The sequence below is a fragment of the Canis lupus genome, chromosome 2 (genome assembly GCF_048164855.1).
Source record: "Canis lupus baileyi chromosome 2, mCanLup2.hap1, whole genome shotgun sequence".
NCBI classification, from domain to species: domain Eukaryota; kingdom Metazoa; phylum Chordata; class Mammalia; order Carnivora; family Canidae; genus Canis; species Canis lupus.
In genome coordinates, this window is record NC_132839.1 from 32699203 (window position 1) to 32712577 (window position 13375).

A 13375-nucleotide genomic window follows, 5' to 3' on the forward strand; every position below is an offset into this window, starting at 1 on the left:
GAGAAAAATCAAATGTTAGCCTCTAAACTGATTGATTTCCCATTCATCTCTGATAAACAAGCCTGAAAAGCAGCGACTACTGAAACTAGCAGGGAGACATTGAAGTTACAAGAACATTGCATATAGACCATGTGCAAGAGAGAGAATTAACAAGAATGATATAAGCCTGCATGAAATTAAATCCAATATTAGTAGATAAAACAAGATAAAATAGTTGTAGAAAAATTGTGGTAAGCTTTAGATTTAAAATCTAGCTCCATATCAAAACTCTTTGCTCAGACATTATAAAGAGATTTTCTTAATACATTAATTTTCAACAAAATGTTTGATTAGAAGAGGAAAGGATTATGCTATAAGTAAACTCCTAGAGAGAAGAGAATTAAAATGAAATTTTACAGTTACCATAGCTATTGAAGGCAATTATCTTTTTAAAATGTTTTTATTTGGGGCACCTGGGTGGCTCAGTCATTAGCTGTCTTTAGCTCATATTTTGACCCTGGGGTCCTGGGATCATGTCCCCTATGGGGTTCCCTGTAGGAAGCCTGCTTCTCCCGCTGCCCCTGCCTCTCTCTGTGTGTCTCTCATGAATAAATAAATAAAATCTTTAAAAATAAATTTAAAAAATAAAAGTTTTTATTTATTTATTTATTTGAGAGAGAGAGAGAGAACGATAGTGTGAGAGCAATGTGCATGCCTGTATGTGCACAAGCTGGGGGAGGAGCAGAGGGAGAAAGAAAAGGAGAGAATCTCTAGCAGACTCTGTGCTGTGAGAAGAGCTGTTGTGGGGTTGGATCTCACTACCCCAAGATCATGACCTGAGCCAAAACCAAGAGTTGTTAGCCAATGGACTGAGCCACCCAGGTGCTCTGAAGGCAATTATTTTCAGGACAACAAGGTATTATCATTTTAAATAATCCTCAAGTTTTTATCATTATGTAAATATCTCAGAGAGATGTAAGGAATGTTCTCTAAAACAGATGAATAAATGTTCCCCCGTTAAATCAAGAGGTAAAAGACATTTGCACTATGAAACTGCTCATAATCTTTGTCCAATAATTTTGTACTCAGAAATCTTACCTTAAAATTTAGGACTATGATTCTAACCTTCATATCTCAATATGGTTATACCATGTTATAGATTAATAAGCATGGAAAAATGTCAATATTTTAAAATGACTTAGTTTCGTATGTAAACAAGAGAAGATTCAAAATTATCTCTATACAATGTCACCCTCACAGACTTGCCTTACCACAATGCATTTTTGATTGGAAAGAAAGGATTAGAATAACAAATCATAACATGGAATTTCAAAAACCACTAAGATTTTTTTCATGAATAGCATAATATATAAAATCCATTACATAAATTTTGAAATGTTTAGACAACTTAATGTTTTTCTTTGATGTCAGTAAAGCAAATTAATAAACTGAAAAGTAGACACATCCATAAACTGAGTCTATGACTACAGAGAGAGATCCCAACTACTATGCAGATTACATACTTTGAATCAGTGTCTTTTCTTAGCCCTTCCACAGCATAACTACACTATTGCTTGAAAGATCATGAGTTGTAGTGAAGTGGACATGACTTGATATCAGAATTCAGGCTCCATTATTCACTACCTATGATGTATTGGTCAATGTGTCAATCTTCTTCAGCCTACATTTTGATACAACTAAAATGTATTTCCAGGATTGGTAAGAGTTGATATTATTTTAATAATAATCTTTGAAGAGCTTGGCATATCATTGGCAGTTTGAAAAATACAATTATTTTCAAACCTATGCCAATAGAAATAATTAAAAGAGTGGCACCTGGGAAGCTCAGTTAGTTAAGCATCTGCCTTTGGCTCAGGTCATGATCTCAGGGTCCTGGGATCAAGCCCTACATTGGGCTCCCTAATTAGCAGGGACGTCTGCTTCTCTCTCTGCACCCCACCCCGCCAATCCTCACTCTCTCTCTCTCTCTCTCTCCCTCAAATAAATAAAATCTTAAAAAGAAAAGAATTTTAGATGTTATGTCAAAGCCCACTTTTATTTTTAATGATTTTTTTTAAATTTATTTATTTATCTGAGAGATGAAGAGATGGCACAAATAGGGGAAGGAGCAGAGGAGGTGGGAGATGGAGAGGGAGAGAATCTCAAGCAGACTTGCTGCTCAGTGAGGAGTCCTATGTGGTGCTCGATCTCATGACATTGAGATCATGACCTGAGCTGAAATCAGTAACTGGCTGAGCCATGCAGGAGCCCCTCAGAGCCCACTTTAGAATTTAAAATTTATCTTTTTTGTATTTTCTTATTTTTTCCTATTTCTACTGATTACATATTCTTGATATCTTCTTAAATCATTCACTTAGCCTTGTGTAGATGTGAATAATGGTATTATTTCATTGTCATTTAAAATTTGGTGTTCCAATTTGCTCTTATGCATTTATTCTAATTTTGTAACATATAATAAGTGACATAATGTTTGGTTTTTAATTAATTAATTATTTATTTTAGAAGGTTTATTTACTTAGAGAGAGAAAGTACTCATGAGTGAGTGCAGGGAGGGGCAGAGGGAGAGAATCAACCAGCAGAATCCCTGCTGCGCATGGAGCCCATTGATGGGCTTGATCTCATGATCATGAGATCATGACCTGAGCCAAAACCAAGATTTGGACACTTAACCCACTAAACCACCCAGGTGCCCCTGTTTACATTTGTCTTAAATTAAATGTATGCCTTTTAAGTGAAGTTCTGTCATAAATATAAGTAAGTAATACATCTTATCAGTGTTTGTGAAGCTGTTTCCATCTCTTCAATTCTGATTATTCCCAAACTCCCATTGATATCTCTGTTTCCATTTGTTGTTTTCATTATTTCGACTGCCCTAGAATGCCCTATTTGGTATAATTTATTTTGATGCATCTTTGCTCTTGCTGTTTTCTATATTGTATTTGGGTCTTCGACTATGCCATTAATTTTGATGACTTTGATTAGGGAAAGAAACTGGTTTTATTAGTATGTAATGTGTCTTCTATAGCACTTATATAGTTTTAATATTATTACTTTCCTTCCTTCCCCAGAACACTGAAGAAAGGATTAGGTCAGAAGTGGCGATGAGTTCAATTATAGTTTATGGTTCTACAGTGAAAGAAAACATCATGAATGAATTTGGTTTGAAAGAAAAAGGAGTTCGATTAAGATGAGATTAGGATGTATTATTAAATGTCTTTGAGAGGGTTAATATGATCAAGTTATAAGCAAAGCAATGCAACAAGCTAGAAGCTGTTGTTACATGTTTAGAGGAATTTCTTCTTTCATTTTACACTGATTTATCAAAACTTCAGTTTCTTTGAGTGAAATGTCATCTTCTTTATGAAGTCATTAAAAGCTTGTTTCACTTGCTTATTTCTCAAGGTGTAAAAGAAGGGGTTCAGCAAGGGTGCAACAGAAGTAGTGAGCACCGAAACACCTTTATTTATGGCTATCTCTTCTTTTGCTGATGACTTGATATAGATGAAGATGCCGCTTCCATAGGTGATGGAAACTACAATCATGTGGGATGAGCAGGTGGAAAAGGCCTTTTTTCTTTGTTGGACAGAGGGGAATCTCAGAATTGTCCTGATGATGTATGTGTAGGACAGAAATACACACACTAAGGTGATAATGAGTGCAAATACAGCCACAAGGATAACCATTTGTTCTATCATCCATGTATCTGAACATGAGATCTTCAGGAGGGGACCTGCATCACAGCTAAAATGATCGATGGCATTCGAGTCACAGAATTCCAGCTGGAGGCACAAGCTAAGGGGTGGGAGAATGATCATCAAGCCAGACACCCAACAGCAGAAGACTAATAAGCTACACACCCTATTGCTCATGATGGTCATGTAATGAAGTGGTTTACAGATAGCAACATAGCGATCATAGGACATGGCTGCCAGGAGAAAAAATTCAGTTGCTCCAAAGAGAATAACAAAAGATATTTGACTTGCACAAGCATTGTAGGTAATAGTATTGGCCCCTGTTGATATGCTATACAGGAATCTAGGAATGCAGACAGTGGTGAATGACACTTCTAAGAAGGAAACATTTCTCAGAAAAAAGTACATAGGAGTTTTAAGATGGGAGTTCACCAGTGTGAGGGTGATAATAGTCCGGTTCCCTGTTACGCTCAAGATGTAGGTGAGAAATAGAAAGATAAAGAGCAGGATTTGCAGTTGTGGGTCGTCTGTCAGTCCCAGCAGGATAAAAGTTGTTATTGCTGTATAGTTTCTCATCACTGACTTTTGAAATCTAACCATCAGCCTATGAAAATAAAAGAGATTTTTGTGGGAAGATCAGTATTAAAATTCTGTAGCAAAACACTGAATACAAAAACCAAGCAAATCAGTCTATTTTCTCATTTCACATCATAATCCATATCACCACTATTCCAACTAGCCTTCCTGAATATTCCATATATGAGCAAATATTCAGGATTCATGTTAATGTAAAACAATCCAACATTTTCTCAGATCATTCTTTCCCCCTGAAAATTTACAAATGTACATGTTAATTGTTTGTAATTCATTACATGGATTGGATTTACAAATAAGAGCAAAAAAATGATGTTACTTAATGTGTACTAAAATGTTCTTTATCCAAGACAAACCTTGGATATATGTCATATCTAGATGATGAAGAACATGACTTCTCTTCAGTTGTTATTTTCAAAGGATTGTTTTAAGGTTAAGATGCATTTTACCTGGAATACAAACAAACAACAATGATAACAAAACACAGCACTGGATCCTGAGATTTCCCTTTGTCTCTTTATTATTATCTGCTTGTACTCCTTATTCTTAAAGATAGTTTGATATGCAATTATTTTATCTATAGTGTGAAAAAAAGGAATATCTTCATATGTATACACCTGACTTTTTAGTTGTCTGTGGCTCCATTTCTCTCAAAAGCCCTGAAATGAAATCTGTGTTTAATATCAATAAATAGTCTTCCAGGAGCTGTGTATCTAGTTTTTTGAGAGGCTGTGGGGAGGGCTAAAGGGAGCGGAAGAGAATCTGAAGCAGATTTCATGCCTAGCACAGAGCCCCATGAGGGCTTGATCTTACAATCCTGAGATCAAGATCTGAGCTGAAACCAAGAGGTGGATGCTCAACCAAGGTGACCCACAGGCTATTCATCTTTAATTACATTTCTTATTCCTTTGAAAAGATACTGTTATTTTCACCTTCTCATCCTAACCCTACTTAGTTTAGGTCTTAGGGCTCTGCAACCCTATTTTCATGTCCAACCTCCTACTGCTCTAACACCCATAAGAACGTTTTTACTGTTGAAGCCATTGGCATATTTTTTGTAGTTATTTTGCCTGATAGCCCCTTCAAATGGATTCCATACCATAATCCTGATTCTATTCCAGATTCTATCTCTTTTTAGTGTCCTATGGCCTCCTCATCCTCTATTAACCTATGAAGCATTGCTATTCCCCAATATTTGTCCTGAAACCTCTCTTTTCTTGTTTTCTCTTTGTTCTTCTTACTCCATGCTCTCCAAGATTTCACTTGGTGCAATTGATTTCACTGCCATTTATATGATGAATTCCAAATCTGGAACTTTTCCAAATAAAAAAATTGCTAAGTGTATATCATCAGTTGGATGTTCCACAGACACTTCATACACTAAGAGCTCAAAATGAAATCACGGTCCTTCTCCAAGCCATCTTCTCTTCTAATGTTCACTATTTATTTATTTTTAAAAGATTTTATTTATTTATTCGAGAGAGAGAGAGAGAGAGAGAGAGAGAGAGAGAGGCGGTGGGAGAAGCAGGCTCCATCCAGGAAGCCCAATGTGGGACTAAACCCCGGGACCCCAGGATCACACCTGGGGCCAAAGGCAGGCGCTAAACCGCTAAGCCACCCAGGCATCCTGTGTTCGCTATTTATTGATAAAGATTAGTCTCTTGTGTGTGGCCTGCAAGGCTCTTCCTGGACAGGGCCTTCCCTATTTGCTTATCTCTTACAAATTCCTTAGCTTTCTTTCTCATAACTTAAGTTCCACAAACATTGAGCGCTTAAATTCCTCATTTTTTTCACATGCTGTCTTCTCTGCAAGGGCTAATCTTTGACTAATGGCAATTGGTGCTTCAGAATTCTCTTTAGGTATCAGTCTTCCAGGGAAATCTTCATTCATCTTCCCAGAGTACGTGAGATTATGATACCGTGTTATTTATAAACAGCTGCTGCTTACTCTCTAGACCACATTGTATGCTTCCGTATACTTATATTTCTCCTCTAAGTTCCTATAAACTTCTCCAAAATAGAGGTTATGTTTTTATATATCCTTTATTCCATTACATCTGGCACAAGTAAGTTGTTATGTAAATGCGAACTGAAGAAACAAAAACCTGAGTGGTGAAAAATTAGACAGTAAGACAACTATGAGAAACTTCTAACTCTGGGAAACAAACAAAGAGTTGCAGGGGGCACGTGGGTGCGGGCATATGGTAACTGAGTGATGGGCATTAATGAGGACACATGATGAGATGAACACTAGGTGTTGTATTATATGCTGGCAAGTCAAAGCATATATTAAAACAAAACAAAACAAAATTAAAATTAAAAACAAAACAAAAACAAAAATTAAAAATAAAACAGAAACAAAAAGGGTGTGGTCTATGTACTGAGACGAAGCTATATTCTTTTTTTTTTTAATTTTTATTTATTTATGGTAGTCACAGAGAGAGAGAGAGAGGCAGAGACACAGGCAGAGGGAGAAGCAGGCTCCATGCACCGGGAGCCCGATGTGGGATTCGATCCCGGGTCTCCAGGATCGCGCCCTGGGCCAAAGGCAGGCGCCAAACCGCTGCGCCATCCAGGGATCCCGAAGCTATATTCTTTAATGCCTATTCTGGTCAGGTGGTTCAGCACTCTTACTTTTTATATCTGTTTCATATTGCACCATCATTTTGAGTACACTCCTACATAAAAATCCAAATTCTAAACTGTGAATCCTTTTCCAGACTTCTTTTTTTTAGCTTCTGAGCTAGTTTCTACTTTAATATTTTAATTCTCCATCTGCTATTATTGATTCCTGTGTATTTGTTTCTAGTAATCTCTCTTCTGCACCTCTTACTTGTTGGGTACTTAGTTTTTTTTCCATTGTCCAGAATTTGCTCCCCATTCAATATTTCTTAGAGACTACAGTTCTGGGTTGGTTTTTTTTTTTTTTTTTTTTTTGGTTTTTGGTTTTTGGTGTTTTTTTTTGTTTGTTTGTTTGGTTGTTTTTTTTGCTTTCTTTTGTTCTGGGTTTTTTTGTTTGTTTGCTTTTTTTTAATAATGAATTTATTTTTTATTGGTGTTCAATTTGACAACATACAGAATAACACCCAGTGCTCATCCCGTCAAGTGCCCCCCTCAGTGCCCGTCACCCATTCACCCCCACCCCCTGCTCTCCTCCCCTTCCACCACCCCTAGTTCATTTCCAAGAGTTAGGAGTCTACATGTTCTATCGCCCTTTCTGATATTTCCCACCCATTTCTTCTCCCTTCCCTTCTATTCCCTTTCACGATTATTTATATTCCCCAAATGAATTGGACCATATAATGTTTGTCCTTCTCTGATTGACTTATTTCACTCAGCATAATACCCTCCAGTTCCATCCACGTCGAAGCAAATGGTGGGTATTTGTCATTTCTAATGGCTGAGTAATATTCCATTGTATACATATACCACATCTTCTTTATTCATTCATCTTTCAATGGACACTGAGGCTCCTTCCACACTTTGGCTATTGTGGACATTGCTGCTAGAACATCGGGGTGCAGGTGTCCCAATGTTTCATTCCATCTGCATCTTTGGGGTAAATCCCCAGCAGTGCAATTGCTGGGTCGTAGGGCAGGTCTACTTTTAACTCTTTGGGGAACCTCCACACAGTTTTCCAGAGTGGCTGAACCAGTTCACATTCCCATCAACAGAGTTAGAGTGTCCCCCTTTCTTTGCATCCTCTCCAACATTTGTGGTTTCCTGCCTTGTTAACTTTCCCCATTCTCACTGGTGTGAGGTGGTATTTCATTGTGGTTTTGATTTGTATTTCCCTGATGGCAAGTGATGCAGAGCATTTTCTCATGTGTGTGTTGGCCATGTCTATGTCTTATTCTGTGAGATTTCTGTTCATGTCCTTTTCCCATTTCATGATTGGATTGTTTGTTTCTTTGCTGTTGAGTTTAATAAGTTCTTTATAGAATTTGGAAACTAGCCCTTTATGCTTTCCTTTCTTTTTTAAAGCTTAAATCACTTACACTGTTTTTGAAGATTCATTCCTCTCCTTTTTTTTTTTTGATTCATTCCTCTCCTAAAAAGAAACTAGAGTGTGGCATGGTTTCCTTAGCTTCCCCATCTCAATCTCTAGTCTCAACCCTCGTCGTCTGATAAGAAGTATTGATGTTCTTCATTCAAGAATCACTTTATAGAGTTTTAATTGAAATCAGTAGCAATTCACATAGGTACTATAGATGGAGATATTCCAGGAGTTCAAGAATAGTCATTGGATCACTTAGGTCACTAACAAATGAACTCTACCCACAAGGAATTTGTTCTTTCTCTGCTATATACCTTGTTATTGCAGAAACTGAGTCTGACACATAGCATGCATTCATAATTTTAGATGAATGATTTAATGTACCTTATGTATAATTTAACTCAGTCTGCATTTTATTATTTTTTAAAGGAGAGAAAATTTTAGGCAATAATGATAATTAACAGGCTTACACTGCAACATCAGGATGATTCGAATTGCCCTAACTCCTGTGAGTGTACTCAAGATAGAACCTATTTCTTCATTTAAATAATCTACTTCCCTTTCTACACCCAAAAACCTATTTATCTCTTACTGACCCTTTTATAACATGCAATCAATAAATGAAGTGTCTTTTAATATTCATAGTATGAATTTCACCCATCTTTTTATACACATATTAGAAATTCATTTAGCTGTCCAGTTTTTTGTGCTATGTAGAACCAATTTTTAGAGAAACAAATGCCTAAGCATAGAGACAAACCAATAAACCAACTTTTTGTAAGGGAAAATGGTATTCTCCCATTTCTGTGCCTTGAAACTGCCATAGGGCCTCTAAAAACACTTTCATTCAACTTTTCGTTGCCTTGTCAATACTCCTTTCTCTATCTCCTTTTCCATCAATCAGTCACACATCAGTAGCACAATGTTCAACTCTTTATTTGCATTAACACTTCCAAGATGTAGAATATAATAATATAGTAACAGTAAATTGCTCTCTTTTGTGGTGATTATGAATTGGGAGTTGGATGTATACTAGTTACTCTATCACCCCTAGGATATGTGAGCATGAACGAGATTCTTTGGGTAATGGAAATCTCAGGAGTTTGGAATCAGTCAACCTCAAAAAGGAATTCTGAAATATCCAAATAACGGATGACCCTTCCACGCCTAGAGAGTGATTTCTTTGTGAGCCGCTCATACAAATCAGTGGCTTATACAAGGAAAGAAAAGCAGGGTTCTTTGTTCTCAAACTTCCTGAGATTTTTCTTTCTTTTTAAAAAAATAATTTAAAGACACAGAGAGAGGCAGAGACAGACAGAGGGAGAAGCAGGCTCCCCATAGGGAGCCCAATGTGGAACTCGATCCCAGGACCCCGGGATCACACCCTGAGCCAAAGGCAGATGCCCAACCTCTGAGCCACCCAGGGGCCCCTGAGATTTTTCATATCCCCTCAATCTCTGGGCAAATTCTATTTTTGCTTGTGTTAGAAAATCAATTTATTAACAGTTTCTCTTTTGTGCAAATAAAACAGTGTGCTAATAATTTACTATGGCTTATTCTTTGCCTGTCCTTTGATTTTGGTTTATCTAAGAATTGATGCTCTCTGACTACTTCAGGGCTACAAAAAGGGCAAGAAGTAGAACAAACTACAAAGTAACTAAAAATTGACATCCTGCTCTCATCTCCTTTTCCATCCTTCCTCTCTGGATACACAGCAGGCAAAAGTTGCACTTGTGAAATATTCTTTTCACTTTGTTATCTTGAACAGTGTCATACAAGTCATTATCTAGAGAACAAATTGTGCTCCATGAACAATAAAAATGGCCTCTCTCTCCTCCAGTCATCCAATTACTCAAATTATTGTTATTGAGGAATTAGATATTAAGGGAATATTTTTGTTGAATTAACAGATGTTTGGGAAGGATTAAATTAATTCTTTTAAAATTTTTCATTGCAAGAGAATATTTACAAATTAGAAAATGTGGACATTTTAAGCAATGTAATATTCTTTTGGGGTACAAATTCCAAGGATTGGAAGGTATATTTCTGTATGTTCTTGAAATTACACTACACGGGTGAGTAATTATGGATGCAAAAATATAGCTCTGGCTATATGATCTTAAGTCTTACAAAGGGCTATTGCATAGTTCACAACATGTCTACTACAATTTTCCGCATTAAAAGTTGAAACAAGCTTAAGTAACCATATTACAGAAGAAATGCCAGCAAATGTTTCTTTCTCTTACCTCCTATAGGAGAAAGTAACTCTTATGTCTACCTACAGTACTTACTCTGGGTAATTACTGGTGGCTTCAGCTGGCAGCTCTTCCTGTGTTTCACTGTGTTGTGCGGAGAAGATGTACCTCAGCCCAGGTCCAATGGGATTATCAACTCATAGTCACTCTCCAGGCATTTTCTGGAGGGTCTTGAGTTCTTTGAGCTTTCTGTTTTCATATCATATAAAAACTGTCATTGGAGACTCTTATTTTAAACATTGGAAGCATTTTCCTTTGGTCTCGGCCAGGAAGAGAAGAAAACTTAACGTAAGGAAAGAGAATAAACAAATTTCCTCAGGGTTTTGGAAGTCATCTCTGATTGTTCTGAGCTAGGGGTTGGCTTTTCTACTCCAAAAATAATGATATTTATGGTCCTTTGCTCTATCTTCTGGGGATGCCCTGAGATCATGTTTATGAATAACGTAAAGGATCCTTAGAGACCTGAGTTCTAGTGTCACCAAGGAATATTTTGCTTAATGAACTTTGGCAAAGCAACTAAAATAGCTGCAGGGATGCTCTCCTTTGAGACAATAAGAACAACAGCATCAGAGATCAGGTACCCATCGTACTAATGAGAAAAATTGTGCAAGCTTAACCCAATCTTCTACTACACTTTCTAAAGATATGGGTATATGACACTTTAATAATCAAAATATTTTGCCTTACCTAATCCCGCATGATATAATTTTGTTTGTAAAATGTCTGGTATGTATTGAAAAAATTACTATGTTCAATAACATTGAAGAACAAATTTATTTATTTATTTATTTATTTATTTATTTATTTATTTTAACATTTTATTTATTTAATCATGAGAGACACACAGAGAGGCAGAGAGATAGGCAGAGGGAGAATCAGGCTCCCCACAGGAGCCTGATGTGGGATTTGATCCCAGGACCCTGGGATTATACCATGAGCTGAAGGCAGACAGTCAACCACTGAGCCACCCAGGCACCCCTGAATTTATTTTTTTTAATTGCAGGAGTATTTACCTACATTTGGCAAACAGGAAAAAACATATATGGCAAACATATTTTTATCCTGCCTACAGACAATGCTTGTTAAGACCATGGATGACTCAAAAATATTTCACTTAATTGGAAGCATGGCTCTAAAATTTCTGTTGTGAAATATCTGCCCCTGAGAATTCGAAATATGTGTTAAGAGGAACCCATGTGAAAATATTTTAAGACATAAACTAAGGTTTGAAGGACAGGTTAAGAAATGTTGCTTTTGATCAATTATAAGGGGGAAATAGGAATTACAGTAGCTTGGAGATGAGATGACTGCTTAGAAATCTGGAAAGACCTTGTATGGTTGCATATTAATTGCTTTGGGAGTTATGATTGATGATGGTAGATTAGGGCTCATGATTAAAACATTTGTCATGATTAAGAATGAAAACTCCTACAGTAAAGGCAGGAGAAAATGCCCTTTGTGCAAAATGCTTGAATAAATAAAGCTAATCTCTACTTTTTATTACTTTTTATTATACCAGCATCACTTCAATGTCTTTTCCTAATTTTCATTTTATATTTTAATTGAGGCAAGTATTTGTTTTTATAATTATTCTTCATTTTAATATTTTTCACACAATAAAGTTTTATTTATTATTAGGATTTATGTTGTGGGAGGCAATATATTATAGGAATAGGTTCTTTTTTTAAGATTTTATTTACTTATTGAGAAAGAGAGATTTTATCCCACCTACGAGGGAGGTGGGAGTTGGATGGAGGTGGGGTGAAAGGGGCAGAGGAAGAGGGGAAAGCAGATCCCCTGCTGAGCAGGAAGCCTGATTCCATCCCTGGACCTGAGATCATGACCTGAGCCAAAGGCAGACACTTAATGGACTGAGCCACCAAGGTGCCCTGAAGCAGGTTCTTTCATGCTGGTAAGTATTCAAATTTTTGGTCTGGGGAATAGAAAGAGGATAAATAATGAATTTAAGATGTATGAAAACTATGACTTTATAGGTTGGATTTGAAAAAAGAAGAATGAATCCTATCAAGCAGATAATATTGTACAACTTCAGAAAATTTTAGTCCTCGATATTTAAAAATTTTCCTTCCATCCTCTTACCTGTTTTTTACTACTGTATGTAGTAGGCTGATATATGTAATATAACTAATACTTTTGCATTTAGAAAGGCCTTGATCTTAAATATATCTTATAACAGGTAGGTCATCTTTTTCCCAGATGATTCTCTTAGATTTTTCACACATATATTATGAGTAAATTTTAATGATTTTTCCATGGATTCATCAATTGGATTTGCAATGCCATACACTTGCATTATTGCACAGCTTTTAAATAAATCAATCGGAGAAGGACAAACATTATATGGTCTCATTTATTTTGGGAATATAAAAAATAGTGAAAAGGAATAAAGGGGAAAGGAGAAAAAACGAGTGGGAAATATCAGAAAGGGAGACAGAACATGAAAGACTCCTAACTCTGGGAAAAGAACTAGGGGTGGTGGAAGGGGAGGAGGGCGGGGGGTGGGGGTGAATGGGTGACGGGCACTGAGGGGGACACTTGATGGGATGAGCACTGGGTGTTATTCTATATGTTGGCAAATTGAACACCAATAAAAAATAAATTTATTTTAAAAATAAATAAATAAATCTTATTTTATAAAACTCTACCATGCGTACAAAACAATGTATCATTGTAGAGGTATCCACAAGCTAGGTTGAGGAACAGAACATTAGCCGTACCTTAGAAACCTCCTGTTTGTCCATCTCTGATCACATCCTTCTTCATCCCTGATAGAGGAATTTAAGGGCCATTTAGTTTCTACTTGGTCTCTTCGTTCT

At 36.6% G+C, this 13375-nt stretch overlaps 1 protein-coding gene across 1 annotated transcript; it reads right to left on the reverse strand.

Moving 5' to 3' along the window:
* Positions 1-3320: 3320 nt before the first annotated feature.
* On the reverse strand, positions 3321-4268 carry LOC140609250 (olfactory receptor 6C2-like). Its single transcript, XM_072784543.1, has one exon. It carries the CDS (start codon positions 4266-4268, stop codon positions 3321-3323), a length of 948 nt encoding a protein of 315 aa, XP_072640644.1.
* Between the last annotated feature and the right edge of the window lie 9107 nt (positions 4269-13375).

Bases quoted from the DNA above. Each gene is read 5' to 3' on its own strand.
- LOC140609250 (XM_072784543.1), bottom strand. From the start codon at position 4,268: ATGAGAAACTATACAGCAATAACAACTTTTATCCTGCTGGGACTGACA.